This window comes from Protomyctophum parallelum (assembly GCF_964188405.1).
Source record: "Protomyctophum parallelum genome assembly, chromosome: 2".
In the NCBI taxonomy this organism is placed as follows: Eukaryota; Metazoa; Chordata; class Actinopteri; order Myctophiformes; family Myctophidae; genus Protomyctophum; species Protomyctophum parallelum.
Window position 1 is genome coordinate 24,748,447 of NC_139699.1, and position 24,776 is coordinate 24,773,222.

The 24,776-nt window shown below is 42.7% G+C and overlaps 1 protein-coding gene across 1 annotated transcript in view; it reads right to left on the reverse strand.

Annotated features, from left to right (window-relative positions):
• LOC310855150 (NT-3 growth factor receptor-like) overlaps positions 1 to 24,776 on the reverse strand; it is a 262,706-nt gene that overhangs the window by 114,251 nt on the left and 123,679 nt on the right. The window contains 1 exon segment of the mRNA XM_083760043.1: positions 10,665 to 10,733. Coding sequence (XP_083616169.1) covers positions 10,665 to 10,733 — 69 coding nt within the window.

The window sequence follows — 24,776 nt, forward strand, 5'->3', positions numbered from 1 at the left end:
CTGAGAGCAGGGAGTATCTAGTCAGCATAAAAACTGTTGACTAATATATCTCACAGTTGTATTGAGGCAGCATTGCATGCATGGTGTGAGTGGTAGCTAATTGTGTTATGCTGTGACTTAGGTTGTGCATTCTGTTGAAACTGTATACTATTGATTTGGGCCATGACGTTTCATGGAAATCTGCCCATGAAGTGCCCATACTGTATACTTAATGCACGTGATCATGTACAAATACCAAAACAAATACCGCTTTCAACCTGGCATCACAAATTTGTGAATGTCATTATGTTAATAAAAATAACACACGTGTGAAATGAGGGGCGCTCTTTTCATCAATTTATGTTAGCAGACATTTGACATTGCTACATAAGGTACATAAGGTGGTCCCTTATTGGCCAATCACTCCCACCAACATGTGATTGGTTAGCTGATTGGCTTGTTTACATATGACGTAAGTATTTTTTCCTCTTTAATGTCAATGGTGTTTAATGTTTTGATGTTTAATTTACGTCATACTTAGTGGAATTCTGATGTCATTTATCCATTCATTGTCAATGGTGGACGTGTGGGGACAAGTTTTAGCGGACATTTGACCTGAATTCCCCTTTCATTGTCAATGGCAAATCTTGAGGCGCTAGCCCCTTAAAAAAGAAAGAAAATAGGCATTCCCTGGGGCTTTCCCTAAGGTTTTGACATATTAGCTTTTAAGGTTCTGGCTCTTTTCCAGGTGGGCCTGTACCGCACTGTTGTGACGAAAAGGGATTTGAGCCAGAAGGCAAAGCTCTCTGTCTACCGAGAATTTTTCGTTCCTACTCTCACCTCGAGTCCTCAAGGCACGTCCCACTTGGAGGAGACCCCGGGGCAGACCAAGGTGCAGTTGGAGGAAACACATCGACTCACTGGCCTTGGAACGTCTCGGGATCCCCCAGGAGGAAGTTACTAATGTTGCTCTGGAGAGGGAAGTCTGGAGCTCTCTGGTGGAGCTGTTGCCCCCGCGACCCAACTACGGATAAGCGGTTTAAGATCGATGGATGGATGGTTCTGGGTCTGACTGAGATTAAAACAAAAATATCATACAATTCAGAACTCACAGTAATTTCTCATCTTATCCTGCATCATTACACAGTACATGTATATTTATACCAGTAAGACACCTAAGGGCGAGAGCAATGGTGCTTTGGCATGGGGGGTCAGATCAAAATGGAATGAATTCTGTACTGGCCATAAGGAGCATGTCTTGAGTGTACAGGGTTTGATGAGGTCAGAGCAATGTCAGAACATGTCAGCTCCATATATGGAGATCTAAGTGTGGTAGCGGACATTCTCTTGAGTGTACAGGGTTTGATGAGAACTCTAGTTTTTGCCGGCTTTGGGGCAGGCCCGTCTATAGAGTCTGAATGGACAGGTATCAGTCAAAAGGGAGACATCGAAGAGGAAGGATGGATGGGGAAGGATCAACATAATGGAATGTCAGAACAGGTTATGACATATATCCATATCTGGAGATCTAAGGATTTGACGTCAGATGTGGAGTTGCTGGTCAATATTGATGACATCAGGGATCTCCATATATGGGCTTAATGGACAGCTGATCGTATTCACTATGACATCAGTAGTCATGAGACCATGGCACCATATATGGGGATTTTGAGTGATACACTGACGGGAATTGCATGTTTTCATAGTAAATGCGACCTTCGGTCACAATTAATCTGCATTACTAGTGCAGGTCCCTACCCGCATGAAGGACTTCCCATTGGTCCAACAGCCCATTATTGGTAAGTGCTCTTATAATAATAACTTAGTCTTCACTAAGGTCCACTTGGCAGCTCCTCTCCAAAAGATGGCACCCGTCTCATTCTACTAGGTGATTTAAACCTACAGTAGCTGCAGACTATATTCGTTCGACCTCTCCTTATCTGCTCCTATATTGCACCTAGTGTACGTGCTCTCCCTAACCTCTTAATCCCCGTCATATCTCAGAGAGATCACCACTTTATAACCCCTCCATCTCGCTCCACTCTCCTACCTAAACCTATGCCACCTCAAACTGTCACAACTTGACTGAACCCAATTTGTCCCTAAATCCCTCCTCTCTGTCTTCTTCCACCCTCTCCATCCCTTCAGTCTCAACTGACTCTGTAACCTTCCTCTTCCTCTAGACTATTTCATCTGCCTTTAAGCATCACTGGCCTCTGCGCTCCGAAACAGCATGCCTGTGTTTGCCACCTCCTTGGTTATCTAAAATCCTCACAGCTGAACGAACATGCAGGGCAGTTGAGAGGATGTGGCACAGGGCGGGCCAATCTGATGACCTCTCCCACTTTCATCCACTTCTATCTGCTCTCTCCCTCTCATTACCCACTGCTAAGTCCTCTTTCTACTGTGCTAAGATTCAGTTATCTGCCTCTAACCAATGGGAGTTCTTTTCCACTCAGTGTCCCCAATATAGCCCTCTCTGCTTTTGTTACCTAGAACGTTTTATGATACCCGGCCCACCATGAAGCTATTTATCCCGTCTTCTCACTAATGAAATTCCACTTTTTTGCTTCAATAGGGCATGCAAACCTCGCACCTTTGGTATGCAAATTCGGGGGGTGCGCCATTTTTATTTTATATATAGCAGAACAACAACAGTGCATCATAAGTATTAAGCCAACAATGTTACGAGCAAGCTTCAAAAACATTTGAAAGTGTCTTTTAAAACAAGGCACATTTACATGTTACTGTATATAAAAAAGGAACACTAATATAGTCTAATATAGTCTCTACAGCTAGAGCATAACTTATGCTGTCTGTTATGCTGTCTGCAGAAGGGTAAAAAAGCAGCAGGTTCAATCAATCATCATCATAGCACATATTAGATGTGTGTATTCTAACAAGCAAATGCAATTAAGGCTTGGAAGTCTGATGAGGCGTGTGTGTGTGTGTGTGTGTGTGTGTGTGTGTGTGTGTGTGTGTGTGTGTGTGTGTGTGCTTAAACCATAACTCTATGGTAAAACACGTCTCGTTAAAAGAACACGCGCAATGCGCTTTGGCAATGTTTACAACTTACTGGACAAGTGGAGTTGTGCATGCGGACATATCCTTATGGAAGGGAGAGGGGAAAACACCACAAGACTGACAAGTGATCATCAGGCAAACTGCAGACATGTGTTACCTTCTCTCTGCAGTAAATACATAGCGGTTTTATGTTGTAGGCAGCAGGCTAGTTTGTTGTTAGTCACCTATAGCTGAGCTTAACTCTGCAGGTCGGAGATATTAAATAATGAATGACCACGTGGTTGTTTGACACTGACAGACAGATGGAGCAGCAGCAGCCAGCAGGTAGGAAACAGGTCGTTGGTTTCTATTGCAGTATGAATCGGGCCTGCTAACGCGAACGTATAACGGCATGTGTGGGATATGAGAGAAAAAAAGTCACACTCGGAGGAGGCGGTGAAACGTTCCGTTAGTCCATTACCTATTTTATCCCATTTATTCTGACCTTGTTTATGGTGAGAAGCCTACTTGTTGTATTTCACACAACCATTACTCAAGTAGGCTTAATAAATCCCATTTTGGCGAACTGAAAGAGCTCTAGCACTGTGCACTAAACACTCAAACACCAACTTTATACACTTGATGCAGATCAAATATTATAGGCCATCAAGATGGCGGCGGTAGTCGTGACAGCCTATCATGATGTCAGCCTTTGAGTACTTGAGTGCTATAGGCTATTATGTCTGATGTATCATTATCTTATTATCTCCTCTATCTCCAGATGAATTCCTAAAACTGGTGTCATTGTCCAGACTGACCTCTTGAAAGACTTTAGAACCCACTCCTTCCTCAATCCTCCAAACCATTGCCGTGATCTACACCCATTCATTTCTACCATTATCACTATAACCTCATCCATAACCTCCGGCTGCATCCCATCCGTCTTCAAGGCACCCTCACACATCAAGAGCTACTGATGGTAATCACTCCTTTCTTTTTCTCCAAACTCACAGAATAACCTGATCCAACCAGATGAATGGCTTCGCGTCGGTGGTTAAACCCCCTGTCGGTGAATTATCTCCCGACAATGACCACCTAGGCAGATATTATCCCTTACATGATAGCCGATGGTTACAGCGGTGGTCTGGGGGCTGGTCTATTCTTTGTGTTACCTAGTGCCAAACCAAACAAAACTAAATAGCATTCAGTAGGCTACATTTACAGACCATCAGGGTTTGATTTCAATGCAAATACAAATATACATGAACCTGTGTACTGGAACCCTCTACTGAAAGTGACGTCAGACTTCGGTGCTCTATAACTGAATGGTGTATAGCTGAGTGTCGCTATTAGCACTGGAGTGTATTTGACAATTCTTTGACATTTGCATGGAAAGGGGCGAGTTTTTCACAAAATATTACCTCTTCTAAATATGTGCAAATGGAATGCTTGGCAGCACAGTTAGGGGTGCATTGCAGCCTTTGGGAGTGCTTTGAGAATTACACAATTTCATATTGTCTTATTCACGTGGGTTTAGCAGCCCAAAAGCCACGCACTCCTTTTATAAAATCCCCTCATGTCTTGTTTTCATTTACTCTTAACAAATAAGCCTCGGGTGTTTTTTAAAACAAGGTCAATGTAATGTCATATTAATAAACATTAGACTCATAGGTATTTCCTGTCACATGGTAGGGCTTTTAAATTTACAATCTAATTCCCTTTTGATCCAGCCGGGAGCTGTCAATCCTATTCCATATTCTATGCACACATCTTCATCTTGGCATATTCGATTCATATTCAAAAGCGAATAGAAGAAGAAAAAACTCCATCTGGCTTTGAGATTCATAAATATTTGACTTTGTGGAGCATTGCGTCTGCTCTCACTGATTAAGGAACCCGTGGATTAAAGCTCTACGTTAATGCATGGAGAAAGCGATTGTCGGATGCACATTGCCTCTAAGGCACCATGGCTATAGTTGCTAAAGGAGAGAATAGGCCTATGTATTTTTTTTTTTGCTTTATTTCTTTTTGGCAGCAGAGAGAATGAGCTTTCTGAAAAGATGGCAGTGTCTGTGTCAGTGTCAACAGAGGCGCTGCATGGCCGGGTTTTAAATAATCTTCTATCATATAAGGCGTCAAAGCCCATAGAGCAGATTTAGTCATCAGCTGCTCTCTTCAACCCTAGCTGAGGCACAAAGACTGCTTAATGTCTGGGCTGGGCATATTACTTTTGATTTATTAAGTAAAAAGAAACAAAATAGTGCATGCGTGTGTGTGTGTGTGTGTGTGTGTGTGTGTGTGTGTGTGTGTGTGTGTGTGTGTGTGTGTGTGTGTGTGTGTGTGTGTGTGTGTGTGTGTGTGTGTGTGTGTGTGTGTGCGTGCATGCGTGCGTGCGTGCGTGCGTGTGCTCGTGCGTGCCTCTTCTTATCTCTTCACTTCTCCCTGACACAGGATCACAAGCATTATCATCTTGCAGCCACATTAGCTCTGACCCTTGTACTCCTTATGGGCCACGCTTACACTATGTTGATAATAATAGGATGTGAAGTGTAGTATTCTACAGTTATACTTGGAGTGGTACTTCTGGATATTAAGCTCAATGTTTTAAGCTAATCATCGTGTAATTCCTCACATAGAACACATATATAGGCTTTATCCCTTTGGCTGAAACACAATGCACAGACAAAGAAGGAGAGGCAATTCTTTCCCACAGACAGAACCCCTGTAACTTTGCTAGCAGTACACTGTAATTTGGCTTTCATTCTACCACAATGACGCTAATTTGAGGCAACAATGTGGGTTTGTAGCATGGACAGTCTAGTGGCTAACCTGGCTCACCTTCGACAGTACCTTCCCACTCAACAAAGTATAGTGTGAAGATAAAAAGCAGCTTTTTTCAGTTACGATTGTTGGCAAAGGTCAAACCCTATCTTCCACCTAAACAGCTGGAGATGGCAATACACGCCTTTATATCATCCAGACTGGACTATTGTCACTCCCTCTTCTTCGGCATTGACCAGCCATCACTCAAGCGCCTGCAGTTGGTGCAAAATGCAGCTGCTCGCCTCCAACCGGATGTTGTCGATCGTTGAACCGGAAGTGACTTAGGAAGATTCGTCTATTTTGTCCAAAATCAGCATAATGGTGCGTTCCCGCCATCTGGTGGCAATTCGAGAGAATACACTAGCAATGAAAATAATTAAAAAACCATCTGTTCAAACCACCAGATCTTTCTATTAATGTGAAAATGATGAATTAAAAATATGCCAATTTGTTACCCAAACAAAAAAATTGGGATTGGTAGTCCAAGGGTTAACTGAACTTCTGGTCCCTTACACTCCATAAAGGGCACTGAGGTCAACAGACAAGCTGTTCCTGGAAGCTCACAAAACGAACCTCAGGAGTAGGGGTGACCGTGCCTTTGCCTCTGCTGCTCCTAGGCTCTGGAATAGTCTGCCCTTTAATATAAAAAATGCAAACTCTGTTGAGTCTTTTAAGTCACTTTTTAAAACACATTTTTATTCTTTGGCTTTTAATCGCACCTAATGTTTGTTTTGTTTTATTGCACTCTTGTTATTGTGGCATTAATTACTGATGTTTTTGTTTTTTGTTATTGTGGTAATAATTGTTGATGTTTTTGTCTCACCCTGTACAGCACATTGGTCAATGTCTGATTGACCAATGTCTGATTGACCATGCCTGTGCCTGTGTTTCTGTGAATATTCATATGTGTGTTAGTGTGTGCATGCGTGTACATTTGTGACACACACACACACACACACACACACACACACACACACACACACACACACACACACACACACACACACACACACACACACACACACACACACACACACACACACACACACACACACACACACACACACACACTTTCTCTATTACAGAGCTAAGCTGCACACTTATACTCTAATGGTGTGGTATCACAGATCCAGGGGCCTGTCTGCTTAACTAAATACATGATTATAGCATTACGTAAATAGATGAAGGCATACTGTCACAAGTCCTTCCCATTATTGAAACACAACAAATGAGCTAAATGCTGTTTAATCTGATGAATCTGTCTAGACCTCTTGTATTTATAGTCTGGCGATGTCGCCTCTGACGTGACGTCGGAGCGACATCCCGTATCTGTGGTAACACTGTATATAAGAAATATTGTCTAAATAATATGTTGATGTTTAGTATTCAATTCAGTTGTACTGCATGGTTTCCCAAAAATAGGGCCCCTCGTGTGCCAAATAAACCACCACGTCCTGGCGTCCATTCCCATCTCATTGTGTTGCATGTCACCCCTCCTTCCTCCCACTTGTCTCTCTTCATCGGCCACGTCTATATTAACAGTTTCCGTGCCGGGAATGGATTACTCCAGGTTAATGTCGCTGCCATAAAAGACTTACGCGACTTTTGTTTTATGTGTTTAATCCGCCGTAATGTAAACAAAAAAAAGAAAATTCTTTTTCGCCGCTTAGGAAGAGAGGAGGTGCATTTCGTGTTGACAATGAACCGGAAATCGTCACATGCTGTGAGCTGCTAGGGCTTCTGGGAAATTGAGGCCAATGCAAACGCATTGGGTTCAACGCCTCATGGAGGCGGGTCCTGTGCTGCCTCTTCTCGGTGTAGCAAGATGGCGGGTGGTTCGATCGTTCATAACAAACGGGGGGAGCTATTTTCGCTCGATTTTCGCGGATTAAAAGCCCAAATAATTCAGCGTGTGCTCTAAAGGTAATACAACAATCTCGGCAGTGAAGGGGGGTTGATTAAAATGCGGGTTAATCGTAAAAAACAGTCAAACTGTTAAGCACAAGTGCCTGAAAAATAGCCTTTCAAAATGAAAAACTGCCGCCGCGCCTGGGTGGCTCAATCAGTTAATGTGTTCGACCTCGTATAACTGGGTTCTGTTCTCACTCCATGTACTGTACTCAATCTGCATGTCATCACCTCTCTGTACCTTCCCTTTTAAGCCAGATTCATACTTCACCGTATACCGTGTCATGGCCTGAAAGCAGCCGATCTATAAGCTCACAAAGCTCTCCACTATAACCTGTCTGCCTAGAAGGGAGAAGGAAAACAACTTAAAACAACCTTTGAAATAGAAAAGATGGAAGGCATGATGTCATTGCAAGCAGGGTTTCCCCTATCTCCACTAAGAGGAGGAGCAGGTACTCTCTGAGGAGCTGGCCCGCTTCTTCCTCCTCTGAAAATAGGACAACAAGGCAAGGAGGCCTCCTGAAATAGTATTTCCTTTTTCTGTGTGAAAAAAACACAGCTACACTGTCCTAACAGGACACACTGGACACAAGGCATTAGGGCTAATGATGTTAATCTGAAGGTTGGAGAAGGATAGGCTTGGGACAGCAAGGTTGTTGGTTTGGTGAGTAGAGAAAGGTGACGCTAAACCTCTGTACAGTTCCAACTTGATTGAATTGGTTTCAATGAAATAATCAATTTGGTTGAAGACTGCATGGTTACACAGGGAAGGTCCCAGTCAGTCAAGCACAAGATAATGGTACCAGGTGTGCAATTGTACAAGTCAGTCAGTCAGTCAGTCAGTCAGTCAGTCAGTCAGTCAGTCAGTCAAAGTCAATGTCAATGTCAATGTCAGTCAAAGTCAGTCTGTCTGTCTGTCTGTCTGTCTACACTATACAGTATACTACAGTAGCCTGTATTATTTAAAAGCAGTTTTGTGTTTTGTTTATTATTTGCACCCAAGGATACATAAAGATATAGCATTTATTACAAAGAGTATTGAAAGTACTGTTCGTTAGATGAAGCATTGCAAACTAAACTAGGAACAAACATTCAGTTAAAACAATAGTAATCAAAATTGGTCATGGAAGCACTATTATTATATTTGTTATAAGATGTTGCTGCAGTTGTGGGTGTACAGTATAACTCACAGAGAGAGAAGACTTAACACTTGTTTGTAGGGTATTATACAACAGCTAGTTCCAACCGCACATCACATCATTGGCCAAAAGACAGAGCCATGCTATTAATCACCATATACAAACGGGCAAATTAAACACGTCTCATTACTATAAATATGACTCTGCCATTGATCACATGGGGCTACGGCAGTGATCCAGTAGTGTTTACCACTTCAAATGTCCATAACCTGGTGACCATTGCTCTGATCAGTGCCTGGAAATCTAGTACGCCTATGAGTATTTATTATAAAGTATATTGTGAGGAGATGGGGTGGTTGGTTCTTCTTGGGGATTGTTTGAAATACGGTATGCTAGTGGTCCAGGGCTAAAAAAAAGTAGAAAAAAAAGGTTGACAACCAGTGGCATAAGAATCTCACAGCAGGCCCAGGCGGTTAGCTCAACCGTCTGGGCACCTAGGCTGCTGAGCCAGCCTGACGGCGTGCCGCGGGTTCGACTCCCGATCCCGACGGCCTTTGCCGCGTGTCTTTCCCCCATATCTCTCCCCATTTCCTGTCAGACTACTTTCATCAATAAAGGCAAAAAAGAAAAAAACAGCATGTATGAAGCAGTGTATGTGTTCAGAGTTTAAAACAACTCAAAAGATGGACAGTTGTGACAGCCAGTCATAACACATTGCAAGAGCTCTCTCTACCTCACTCTTTTCTTTTTGTAAAATGAAAGTAAATTAATTTAATAAACACAGTAATGGCTCAAAGAAAATAGGGTAGGACTCCCTCCTTCCTCCTAAAATACATTTTCTGTGCGTGTGTGCTTGTGTGCGCACATGCGTGCGTGTGTTAATTAATCAAACTAAATGTCTTCTTAGATGGTGGTATGAAACAATCCCATGGGGTCTCTTCTAACTCATACTCAAAACAAATTAGACTCTTTGTAACATACATTAGAAGTCTTGTACACTCTTGGAATTACACATGCATTAATTAACACTGCAGATTTTACTGTGTCTAAACTTGCAATCAAAAAGCATGTCGATCCTCAGATCTCGATTTTGCCTGATAAAAGTCTGTGGAAATGTGTTTCTCTCTCTAATAAGTTAAGTACAGTATATAATATATACTGTAATTAACTTATTACTGCAAAACAAACAAAACAACACCCACATATTATGTGGGTGTTGTTTTGCAGTATACAGAAACAACATACACTGTACAATTCTACGTGTCAATTATCCACTTCACTTCGTGTGTGTGTGTGTGTGTGTGTCACAAATGTACACGCATGCACACACTAACACACATGAATATTCACAGAAACACAGGCACAGACATGGTCAATCAAACATTGGTCAATCAGACATTGACCAACGTGCTGTACAGGGTGAGACAAAAACATCAACAATCAATCAACAGGGGGGGGCATGGCGCGGCAAGCGTGCAAGCATACAAGTGTGCATGCGAGTGTGTGTGGGTGCCTGTGTCAGTGTGTGTGTGGGTAACTGGTTGTGTGTTAGGAATAGACACAGATGGACGTGTACTTACCTGCCATATGTTGTTAGTGTTGTTGTGTTGCTTCACTGTGCGTGTGTGTGTGCATGTGTGCGTGCGTGTGTGCATATATCCACGTGTGTGCTTGAATGTGCATTGTAAACATTTAAATCAGCAAAACATCTCAGTCTGAGGGAGCTCAGATGTGTCGTGGACAAGGAAGGAACATGCTTTAATAATTTACATACATTAGATTATTAGAAGATGCCAAAAAAAATTAACTTACAACTCGCTAAGTTGAAGATGCTGGAACAGTTGCCACGACAACGTTGTCAGAGGGTTCTTAGACAGGTTACTGTAGGAGAGAGGGAACAGAGAGAGAACATGCACACTATCAACACATTGACTAGTGCCAACTTAAGCACATCATATCACGTCGCATCAAATCCAACGGTTGACTGCCAAGCATGCAATATTGCGTCCTATGGTCTTACTGGTTTACTGAATGATGCTAGGTGGCCAGGAGACGGATACAACCGGAAATGAACCGGAAGTGAACATTTCGCCTGGCATCCGCCTCGATGTTATCAGATTTAGAAAAATACATTTATCTCCGATTCTTTTCCCAGTTTGTGTTTTTGGTCTAAACAAGCTTTATTCAACAGCCAATAACTAAATAACATTTTTTGGGTGGAAGAAAGTACGACCGTCCGCTCCTCCAGACAGCCAGCACAGTAGGCCAGTGGTTCCCAGACAGTTTGGGTTTTTGCGTCAAGCCCCATTATTATTACAGATATGCAACATCGCACACATCCCACATCTTCCCCATTTCTCTGTTTGGTAAAGGGATGAAAACAGCTGGGTAGCCTTTCAGCTGAAATTGCAATCAGCTGTGTTTGGCATGATTATGATTTAACTTTATTGTAAATACAGTATTCTGCTAAAACCAATGTGTTTATGCCAATATGGTTGCTGCGGAAATGCACAAAATGAGCCATTCTGTTTGTAACGCTCTTGACAGCATTGTGTTAGCATTTGACAAATTTGACACATTTGCAGGTGGTGGAGTGTGAAAGAGAAAAGGGTTCACTGAACCCTTTTTTGAACTGTTCAAACCCACTTGCTTGCGACGCTATACGCATTGTGAGCTTGTCGATAGGCTATTTCCGCTATCGACGTATAACAAAGTATATTATAGTTTAAGTGGTTAAACAAAAATGCAGGTCTCTATAGTGGTTACAGATAAAAGGAGAAGCTATTATTGACCACAGCAGAAGGAAATTAGAGGAAATTGCCAAGTGTGCCTCCAGGGCTTAATGCAACTCGATAAAAGTTGACCATTTTTAAAGTCAACAAATCCAATTGACTTTAGAATGCTGGAGGGAACTGAGCCACAAAATCCAATAGAGACCCAACAGATCACTTTAAATATGCCAACACGCATCTGCACTTATATCTAAGAGCATATAAACAACTCTAAAAGTACAGAAACAGAACTTTGTCAGAAAAAACAACACGAAATATAGCCCATAATCAAATACTGTATAAATCAATCCCTTGAGTGACACAGTATCCGTAATTGTGGCAGCTTGACTGTGAAGAATGTACTGTTGACTTTCCAACTAAAGTTAAAAGTGATCTGAGAGCACCAACAGTTTTGTCATTCATTCATTAATTCATCCATTCAATAGAATATGTCAGGGTTAATGGAATCACCCTCTCAATAAAATCATGCATAGTCCATAATCCTACTGTACGCAATACTCAAGCCAATGCTTGGTATCGAAACCTGAACATGCTGATCGAAGTGTTGTCAGCGCATGCAATTTCCCCAGCAATACCAGGCGGCAAGCTTGGCTTCTAAATATATGGAGCATCGCAATAGCTAAGTTGGTGGAGCTATAAAGATATCTTCATTTTAATATGGGGAGTCACTGAGGAGCATATAAACTGCACAGAGGGCAGTATCTTGTGTGGTACTGATAATACCTTTGTTACTTTTTTTGGCCATTACGTGTGAGTATTCAGATTAATGTGGGTTAAGATTTAGGTTAAGGACAGTACTTTGTGGAATTATACCAAAGGATAATGTATCCTGAAGCTCTTCCCCTTTGGCAATAACATTTTGTTGCAGGATGATAATTTATTTGTAGTCTGGGATAGGGAGTGGTGGTAGAGTCAGTTCTCATGATTATGTCTGTGTATTTTATGTTTTCTCGCAATCCTGCACTTAAACAGAAAATAACTGTTACACTATACAGTATGTTCCACGTTGAAACATTTAGGGGCTGCATGCATGGCGTTGAATATAGAATTGATTACAATATAAAACATCTCATAGAATGGATGAACCTATGTGGATTTAGTAATACAATTATTTCTATTACTTTTCAACGATTTTCTCCTGTCTGTAACAGGTGCAATATGTGTTATTCTTTAGAACCAATGGGAGATAATGTTTTAAAAGTTATGTGCGAGCGTCTGTCTGTCTGTCTGTCTGTCTGTCTGTCGGTCGCACGCACACACGCATGCACGCACGCACACACTCCAATGGCAGCTGTGGGGAAAAAAGAATTGTTAAAGAAGGTCAGGTCCCAGTGTGCCCCCAACAGAAAATAAAATAAAAATAAATCCTTCCCTGTCCACTCCATGACAATATAATCTGTACCCTGTCAAATGAGAAGTTGAAAACGGTGGTCTGTTTCAGCCCTCATTTATATTGGGGAAAGCTGGGTCAGCCGAGTGCAGCAACACTCTTGTACAGTGTTAATTGTGTTGACTAAGACTAAAGACTAAGCCGACTAAGGCTTTTCAGAATAGAAGACTAAATAGGACTAAGACTAAATGGTGTGTTATTCAAAAGACTAAATCAAAATATTGTGAAACAATTATCACTGCTCTTTACACATATTCATTCCAATAAAACTACAATGATCTACTGTTGACCGCTGCTAGAACCACAGTCACCTACAGTAAGTGTTGACCACTGGGAGATGCCTGCTACTGCCGGACTGCAGTGATATGTGTTGTCCACTTAGCAGCCAGCAGTTATGATTTAACTGCTGGCTCAAGGGCTTCTTGCCCAGTATATTTCTCATTCGTTTTCCATACACGCACGCATGCACGCACGCACTGGTTACTGGGCTACAATATATTGTCTTTTGGCATAATTTTTATATACTGTATTTAAACAAGCAAATTGGAACGTCATACTCTATCTCGCACACACACTCACACTCACACACACACACACACACACACACACACACACACACACACACACACACACACACACACACACACACACACACACACACACACACACACACACACACACACACACACACACACACACACACACACACACACACACACACACACACACACACACGTCAACCATGCTAGAGACGCTTTCATTTAAGGTCAGCAAAGCAATTAAGCCACTTACTGCCTGTTCACAGATGCATTTCATGCACGCACACACGCATGCACCCTCACCTTCATAGTCCACCCACCACTTTTGTGGTGGGGGACAAATAAATGAAAATCTTTGTGATTTGTTTGTTCATTATAGATTCTCAGGAGTGTCTGTCCTTATCGCAAAGCCAGACATCCTCCTTGCAGACAAATACGTTCTTGTAGTTAATTAAAACATAATGTTGCAGCTGTGATGGCTTATTTCCTGTTCTGTTTAATTATTTATTCATTATGTCTCTCTCTTTCAATCTCTCTCTCAATCGTATTTCAGCTTCTTTCTGCATGTCATCATGGCAATGAATGACCTTTGAGAGAGACAATGCTTTCCTTTAGAATAGTAAGATGTCTTGACGCTCGTCTTTCTCCTCTTTTCCTTCTGTGTCTTCCTCCACTAGCTCCTCCACTTTTCTTTGCATCCTTTCATTTCTTCTTAACTCTTCTCTCCTTGACTGTCCTTTCTCTTGCCTCATCATGCTGCTTTCTCTCCTCTACCTACTCCTAGCTTGTTCCCAGTAGCAAGTGACAGACAAGAAGGAGGAAGAGGAAAGGAAAGGAGACAAGATGAGACCTCTGGGAGAGTCAACTCTCATTGTCCTTCCGAGTTTCTTGCATCATCATAGTACTGTCCTTGTCTCACTTTCACACTGTTCTTTCTCCACCGTGTCTTACTTAAAATGTGTCTTATGAACGGCCTGTCTGTCTATCGGCTGGTCCAGTATTTCAATCAGATTTTATTAAATGTGAAAATGGCCCAACATTACCATTCATTTCAAGACAGTGTTGCCAGGTATGCTTATTATAAGCGACTTTGGGCTTAGTTGCTTGTAAATATTGGTGGTTGCGGGATTTTTGGGCACCCCAAATTAATGTGGATTTGATTTGTCCATGGCAGGGGTCATCGCCATGCTGGCTTGTAGTTTTTTGAGCCAATGACTGGCCGCATGTGTCCCTATGGCCGTATGTCCGTCCGTCTGTCTGTCTGTTTGAGGTATGAACAGCTGCAATACCACTGGGTGACCTAAACTTGCACTGTTGAGTAGAGCATGTGAGCGGCGCGGAGCAGCCGAGAAATCCGCTCTTCGCTCTCGACACTCTCTTTCGCTCGTGTTGTATCATACCATACTTCTACAAACCACGTTCAACCCAGATTCGGCTCAAACAAAGGGTTAAATCAATTTGTGGCTCCTATGCCACTAACGCCCTATCAACAGTCCCCCCCCCCAAAATATTTATATACTGTACACGTGTTCCCTTTTTTCTAACCGTGTATATGATTTATTTTTGTTTTGCGTAGTACTATTGACCTGTAGCCTGTAGGCCTACTTTCTTCGAACTGTACCCATTCTGCAAACTGTTAATACAATTGTCAATCAATCAATCAAAGACAGATAGGTGATAATATATTTTGTCCACCAGACCACCACAGCTTGCAAACTCGGATGGTGAGCTTGTTGACGCTGTCTATTGAGTTGTCTGTGTGTATGTAACCTGATACATTGTGATCGCTCTTGCACGCACGAACGCGCACATGCGCGCACACACACACACACACACACACACACACACACACACACACACACACACACACACACACACACACACACACACACACACACACACAGTGGTATCACAGGAAATAAGCAAACCGGTGGTTCATGCTCAGCCTGGGCTGCTTGTTACCATGGAGATACAAAACTTTTTCACCCCCTGCATGTTTCGTCATAGTTTTAGTCGCCAAAATCAACACTGGAATGGCGGAGATTTGTATTTTCTGTGTGATGCTATCCTTCTCCATCTCATCAATCCAGGCCATCCAGCTCTCAGCGTGGGATGGCCCCATGCAGCAGCCTGCTAGCACATCAATCTCAATGATGTCTGCAAATAGGTTGCCGCCAGACTGGGCATCAAATAGCCGGCCTCCCAGTCTGACAAGGGAGTCGAGAGGCACCTCTATGACAGCAAAGAGCTTACCTTGTGTCAAGCGTCAGCCAAGCAACCAATACCAGCTGTCCCGGTTTGTATGAAGGGCGCAGAGTAAAGGGAACACTTTTCTGCCTCTTCTCAGGGCTGCCATGTTTTGTTGAGAACAGACAACAACACAGTGGAAGCCGGGGAGGCGAACAGCCTGGCCACACAAACTACTGGTATGGGACAGTGTACATATCCTGGCTGACTGAATATGGTGAAGGAGTGGAAGCTGTCACTTATTCTCATGGCTCCACATTGACCAACTACTATAGCTACTGGCTGCTGCTAGTGCTACTACTACCACTTCCACTACTACTACTACTACCACGGTTCAAGTTCATGAGGGACTTGGGTCTGTTTATAATCCGCATACAAATGTTGTGGTCTTCGTGGGGCATGTAGAATGAGTAACAACAGAACAGACTTTCACGCACGCACGCACGCACGCACGCACGCACGCATGCATGCACGCAAGCAGCAGCAGCAGCTATAGATGGATGGCTGGGCAGTATATTATCTTATGATTACACACAGGCAAACTGAATCTCAAACCTCATTAATACAAAAACATTGAGATAAAAATTCATAATATCTCAATAGAGGAAGTGCAAGTGGTGCAACTCCGTGTGGGGGTTCACAGGGGGGGGGGGAGTTCCAGACCCACAGGAACGCACCCAGGGTGCCGGGCCGGATCCGGCGTGCCGCCCCGCGTCCGAAACGGTTGAGAAATGACAGAGTTACCGTGTACCGGTCCCTCTACTGTACTTACTGTCACTGTACTGTACTGGCACACCCGAAATCATCATATATACAGTTAATATGTGCGTGTGTGTGTGTGTGTTAGGTTGCGCACAGGTGGTGAAAAACAACCATGCTGTTTTCCAGCCAGCCAGCCACCCACAAACAGCAAACCATTTTCCAAATTAGTTTAGTTAAATTAACCTAGTGTTCCGACCGTATTACAGGAAAGTCACAAGAGCCAAATATTCTGTGAAAATAGACAAACATTTGGCAACAATATACACATTCTATGAACATAGTAGACAATATGTTATTTTTGCCATGTGATGTACATGTACAGTACCACAAAGTTGCGAAAAAACCACCTGTTAAAAAATGTTGGTATTTGTGCACACATAAAACATAAAAGGCTCATTACTTAAGATAGAAACGTAGCCATGCTACAGAACAATGCATAACATACTCTGCGAAGGCAAACGGGAATAGCCGGCGAGGAAAACAGCTGCATTTTATTGTTTAATATGTACAGTAGGTATGTGTATGATATGGCACCAGGGCCCATTGTACACCGGCATAATTGGATGTTAAAGCATTAGTGCATTCAAGTAAGTTGTGCTGTAAAGCTACTGAATATAGCCATCAATGTGCAAAAACAAGCAGGAGATTACTATATACAATACATGAGTCATATAAAAGAGAGGTAAATGTTTCTTATTAGGAAGGATAAGGACACAGAATAGTAGGGATAACATTTAAGCTCTTGCTCTTTCTACTGCTAGTAAACTAACTAGAAATACAAACTAAATCAACAGGCAGACGGGCTGTTTGTGTGCAGGTGGATTCACATTACCACTTGGTTACTAGCTAGACAGTTAGCCTTTTTTTTTAAATATATATATATATATTTTTTGCGTGTGTGTGTGTGTGTGTGTGTGTGTGTGTGTGTGTGTGTGCACTTAAGCCTCTCCAGCTGATCCAAAATGCCGCAGCTCGCTTGGTCTTCAACCAGCCAAAATTCTCACATGTCTCCCCCCTGCTCCGCTCCCTCCACTGGCTCCCGGTCGCTGCCCGCACAGAATACAAAACTCTGATGCTGGCATTCAAAGCAACCAAAGGTATGGCTCCCCCATATCTTGCAAGTATGATCGAACCCTACAAACCCTCCCGCGCACTCAGATCAGCCAACGCAGGGAAGCTGGAAGTACCCTCACTAAAAACGCCGGGACAACGCTCCACACGTCCCAAACTCTTCTCCCTTCTGGCTCCAAAACTGTGGAATGCACTTCCCATTGCAGTCAGAACTGCAGCATCACTCCCAATCTTCCGCCGTAGTCTGAAAACCCACCTTTTCAGACTCCATCATGGCCCATAGCACTTACCCCACCCCCTTAGATAGCATTTCTGTAGACTTAGATAGCATTTGATACAGACTTATAGCATGTTATGTAGACAGCACTATAATTGCATACTATGTAGTCATAGCACGTCATAGTACATAATGTATATATAGTAGTATAGATGTATAGTTTATATGTATAGTTTCATTATATAGATATTCCACTGTATAGTTTCATTATATAGATATTCCACTGTTACTTTCTTAGCTTACGCATGTTTCATGATAAATGTTTTTATGTGATGTATTCCCATGCTTTTTTGTTCTTGCTTAATGTAAATCGCTCTGGATTAAGAGCGTCTGCTAAATGCCTAAATTGTAAATTGTAAATTGTGTGTGTGTGTGTGTGTGTGTGGGGGGGGGTGGGGTCTATGGGTATTGGAAGCACAGAGGAAGATTCAAGCCAATTTCCTTCCAAGTGGATGAACATAATCTCTATTTAATTACTAAACACTCAAACACATTTGTTTGCTTTGTTGCATTCCAATAGGCGAAAACACACCCACACATGTATACAGTATGTTATAACATCACTGCAGGCATGAAGGGAATAAAGAAAACGTGCGCGCACACACACACACACACACACAAACATACACACTGCGGCTATTGCGCATGTTAGCTCACTGGAAACCCACTCAAAGTGTGCTGGAGTCAGTTCAAAATGGCCCATACGGGCGTGTAACGGAGAGTGTATGCATGGAACCTTACGGGTCCATTCGGTTCCATTTGTACACTCTCAAGAATTATGGGAGTCCTTGAAATTATGAGAACCACTGTACACTAAATGGAACAGAGCCTTAAATAGTATCATCGGCAACACTTCCTACAGAAAGTAGGGAAGGGGCCTGGCAGAAGGAAGAGTAATTCTGTGTGCAGTGCTGGATTTATAGGAGTTGAGGCCCGCTGGGCTAGAGTAATTGTTGTGGCCCTTACGTTAGAACAACATCGTGAGCGGGAGCCCATGGTACCCGCGGGAATCAACGCAAATGTTGCGGGAGCGGGCGGTATTTAAATACCTGCGGGTGGGAAAGGGGGTCAAAAAATCCGCAAAATCCCACATCCTCCCGCAATTAATAAGTAATTTCCTCCGTACGTGGAGTCTTACTCTCTCTCTGTAATAATGTCCAAGAGACATCTTCAGGCACGCTCCCAAAGCACGTGCATGAGCACACCCCGCAGGCACGGAACGGGACAGCGGCCGCACCTGTCAATCATTAGTAATGAAAGTGACTCTGTGAGAAGTGTGTGATTTACCACCGGAGGAGTTTGTTTTCCCTGCGACGGACATTCTCTGTTCTAAAGCCCTTTTTGCTTTTCCCTGCGTGCGTCACTCTCAGCAATAATAACATGAAACAGAACACAAGGATGAGTAGCCTACAATCTTTTATAACCACCAGCACATCTCTCTCTCTCGTTCTACGGCTCACGCTGCACCCGTGCATCTCATCGCGGTCACAATATAATATATAGCATAATAGGCCTACCTATGTGTCCCGTCGCAATATAAACATTTCCCTCTGTCTGTGAGCAACTGGGTAAACACCTAATGTTTTTCGATCTCAATGGAAATATTGGTGGTTTAGCGGAACTAAACGATAAAATCGCGGGATCGTGCTGGACTAAATGGGACTTAATTTTTTGTTTGCGGGCGGGAGCGGCGGACAGGCGGTCACTGCGGGTCAAATAATTAAATCATTGCGGGAGCGGACAGGAGTGGTCAGACATCCAACGGGAGCGGGTGGGAGTGGGATTACACACTCCCGTGCAGGGCTCTATCTCCATCTTTCGTTTTGACCCCCACCCCCACATACACACACACACAGTCGTAGCGTAGGCCCCTGGGCTGCAGCCCACACTAGCCCAGTGGTAAATCCAACCCTGTGTGCTTGATGACCTCCCCCCTCCTACCAGAACGATTCCTACCTCAGCCATAATAATCAAATGATATTGTGTATCACCCTTCATGCATGATGGTATTGTATTCTCAATGTGGTGTACAGGAAGCCCAATGCTGACTGACAGTGTGGTTTGGTTGTGAAGTGAAGTGCTGTTTGAGTTTTGACCCAGGATGGAACAAACTGAGATGAAACTAACAGTTTCTGTCAGATCAGCATTTCAAACATGCACGCACGCACACACTCACGCACACACATAGACACGCACGCACGCACGCACGCACGCACGCACACACACACACACACACACACACACACACACACACACACACACACACACACACACACACACACACACACACACACACACACACACACACACACACACACACACACACACACACACACACACACACACACACACACACACACACACACACACACACACACACACACACACACACACACACACACACACACACACACACACACACACACACACACACACAGACATGCACATATGCACACACGCACGCATGGTGGAGATTAAAGTGATCCCTATTTTTAGTGGCTGTCCTCAGAGTCTTACCTATAGGTTTAAAGGGAATAATGATATTCTCCACTTTAATTAAGAGGATCCGTTTGAAGTACTGTAGCCCCTTCTTTTGTACCTTGCTAATTCATTTCCATACCTTTAACAAAAAGAACAAAAATCCTGGATTCCCTCGCCCAGTTTTGCATCTCCAGTGACTCAAACTGCCTACAGGGAGATTACTAGAATCAGTTGGACTTATATTCGATCATTGGCAATATTTCTATAAACTTCTGTCCAACTTTGAACCACTTTAGCCTTAGAGCGAAAATAGCCGATTTACTGTACAAGTTCACAACTTCATCCATCCATCCATCCATCTTTAACCGCTTATCCGTAGTCGGGTCGCGGAGGCAACAATTCCGGCAGAGAGCTCCAGACTTCACAGCTTGTGAGATTGTATATTGGATATTTTCAAAATATTTGAAAATGTATTAAATGAGACATTCTGCGTAATGATGAGAACTTTTTACTTTCGGTGCTTTAGGTATATTTTGATACCAATATTGTTGTTTTACTTTTGACTTGGACTTTTACAGAGTATTTCGACATTGCATTATTGATATTTTTACTTAAGTAAAATATTTGAGTACTTTCCCCACCACTGACAGTACTGACATCATAGACTGGCCTCAAACTAATGGTAATGGACAGAGTAAGCATACTCTGACAAATGGTACAACTGGTAAAATGGCAACGGGTATTGCATAACTGGAGGGGAACGACCTCCCAACAGGCATCATTCCCAATGGGCATCATTCCCAACAGGCATCGGCCTTGTGGATTCAATTAGCAATCATTGCAGATTGTCTGTGTGTATAAATGTAGGGCTTGTGCTCACAAGCATTTCTCTCTTGTTTTCAGACAATGAAAACAATCTTATTGTTCCAACTGAATTGTGGCTGTATTGAGCATCTTAATCCTTTGTTTACTGTTATTGGGTCTCTTGCTACCCAAATTACTTGTTGTTGTCTCTTTACATTTGTATCTGTCTTATAGTGCTCCTTATTGCACTCAGCCGGTCGAGCAGTACTTCAGACAGGCTATGCATTTGCTTCATTCCATCTCATAGCTGTGTTTTTTGCCCTCTGTATTGCTGGAGGCAGGCCCGAGGTATAGCCACACACCTGGGGCCATTATGTATGAAAGTGTGTGCAGCATCCAGGCTTCATATATCTGCATGGGCTCATGGTTCAACTCGTCAGAGGGAAAGACCTTAAAGCGAAGAAGGCACTCACAAGGAGGGCTCTCAATGGCAAGATGCCAGTGTGCTTCTTCTCAGCGATTGTATGATCTCCTATAAGGCTGTGGAGGCTGGACCCGGTAGCCTGCCCTTCAGAAATCCCTAGATGGGTCTCTCTCTCTCTCTTTCTGCTACACCAGAATGCTTCTTACATCATACAGAATGAGCAGTATCACCAACAGGCATTTGTATTGGGGGGTGGGGGGGTTACCATCACAAGTCAACCAACACAAGCCCATCCCACAGCAATGTGCATGGACATACCAAAGAAAGATGCAGGACCATAAACTACTATTGAGCCAGCCAGGTGATAGCCAAAGGTTAAAGACTAAACACTGTTGGAGTCAGTGTTGAATTCTGTGCACATGGATGTGCAGATTGGGCACATACTATCCACTCCCATTGTTGCCCTAATGGTTAAAACATCAGTCGAAAAATTCAGTTTTTCTTTTCGTTTCTTTTTTTTCTTATGACCAAAGTCGTTTCACAGTGTTTTGTCCCAAAGGGGCTTCTGTAACAAGGCAAACAAGCCTAAAACCCAGTACTGGTTGATGGATACAATAAAATCAGATTACGGTAAGAAAAGTGTAGTTGGAGTGGAGTTGTGGAGTTTATAGGAAATTAAGAACAATCTGATGTGGTGGTGCACTTGTGGAATATTGAACTTAATTCATAGCATTATGTGGAAGAAATATAAACGTGGTTGGACTAAGGGAGACAGATCACTTTCTCTCTCAGACTGCAGAAGGAGACATTTATAAAGTTTTGGTCTAACTGGGTGGAATATATTATTCCTTTGCGACCAGATTTTTTTTAGCGGCAAGGATTGAATGATTCTGTCTTACTCATGTCTCTCTTTTTTGGTTTTGTTGTTTCTATTTTAATTACTGCTCATAGTTTCAAATACTCTCTTATGTCTCCCATATGCTTTTTTTATTTTTTTATTTTTTTTCCTGAAAAGAAAAAACCTGTGGACATAGAAACACTATTTGAGAAATGGTTGTATAATATGATTGTGGATGTCCCTAAATAAATAAAAACCTAAGGCATGCACAAAATGCCCACAAGGCAAGTTTCACAGAAATTGGGGGAGGAGATGAGACTACAGTATACTCTCTCCACTGGATCAGCGAATGGTTGGTATTCTGGACTAAACAGCGGTCACTGGAATTGTGACCCATTTGAACTAACTCATGCCACTCCCACTGAGCATTTTTATGTCTAATAGACGTCTAATATACGCCTAAAGGGCCGTCTAAAAATGGGTTAAATAACGTCTAAAAATGAAAGTTTATTCTTCTATTCAATTCTATTCTTAGATTAGACATTGAGGCCCAGGCCGTAGCGTAACGGTCTGGGCACCGGACTGGTAATCCAGTCGCAGTGTGCCGCGGGTTCGACTCCCGGACCCGACACGGCCTTTACTGCATGTCATCCCCCCATCTCTCTCCCGTTTCCTGTCAGCCTACTGTCTGTCCCTTCAAAAATCAATAAAAGGCGTAAGCCGCAAAAAAATATCTAAAAAAAAAAAAAAAAAAAAAAAAAAAAAGATTAGACATTGAAACGTTATTTCAACTTCTATATATAGACGGTCTATATATAGACATTTAAACAATTGCTAATCAACGTCTGGGCTAAGCTTAGACGTCTAAAAAACTTAAATTTGTAGACGTTGTTAACCCATTTTTAGACGCACGTCTAAAGCCAACTCCACATTGCCCCGATGGTCGGCTGTCGCCAGGCGCGAGCTTGTCGGCAGGAGACTCCCGACGAGAATCTCCCGTCGCTTGCCGTCCATATCACTTTATCGACGTGTCGGAAGAACCAAACATGTCCGGTTGGTTGCCGATGTCGAGAGCGACGCTATCCATGTTGTAGTGATGAGGGGGGTAAATTACTCCACTGTAGAGTGGAGTGAAACAAGCGACCAGGTCTATGAAAACGAATCACGAAAGCAAGCCAAAATAAGCAACTACACTTCAGAAATAAGCCCAAACTATAAAGCAACGGGCAACTATGAATATTAAGCTGTTACAGGAAAACTAGCCCAAAGTCGCTTATAATAAGCAGAACTGGCAACAGTGCAAACCAGCACTGCAGGCTGCTTTCTGCATTTTGCATCGGGGAAATAATGTTTCGTCGGCAGACTTTTTTTGTGCTGATAAAAAAATGCCAGTCTGTTGCAATCTTACAGTTTTAAGCAGTCTTTGACGACAAGTCTTCTTGGTGTGGTGTAGGGCATTCATTAAAAAAATGATGCATCGATGCATCAATTTCATTAACACAAGTCGATTCAAATTAGGAGTAGTTGAAAGTTAAAAAAACTAAAAAATGAAAAAAATTGAAAGAAAAACATTTCCAATTGTTTTCCCCATATCATTTTTGCTCTATGTGTGCGTGTGTACAGAATTCAAACTGTAGGATTGGTTATTGTCACGGACAGAAGTAATTCTTTCCGCAGCCTATAGTGCTGCTGGCTGCTACAATGTTAATATAGACCTATGTCTTCTATTGTGTTCTGAAGGTCGGGCAGCTGCTGTACTGTTAAAGTTATATTTTGTATTGTGTTCTTATGGCTGCCTGGCCTGCCAAGTTATATGCCCCCTCCTGTTGTGTTCTCTTTTCTGGTCTCTGTACCAGTGTGCCTGCACTGTTTAGTGTTTACTATTTACTATTTACTATTAGTTAGTTAATAACCTAGTGTGGAGTTACCTTAATAGCCGTCTATTGCTCAGTGGGCTATTACACTGTATATTGTGTATAAGAACAGCAAAAAAACATCATAGTCAGGGTGCTACTACTGTGCATGTTGGCTCACTGCAAAGGTTCAGCTACACTAAACAGAACAGCTACACAACATTAATCAGCATCATTGGTATCATCTGTGTTTAACCTACATTATGGCTGTCATGAAACTTCATTCCAGTTTAGTCTAACTGAGTTCAGACAGATAGGTTGAAATCCTGAACGTGATGTATGTGCAACACTGTAGCCTATTATAAATGTATAATTTGTCCGGGAAGTTATTGAGCACAGATGGTGTATTACAACACTACTTCACACTGATACCGTTGCACACAATC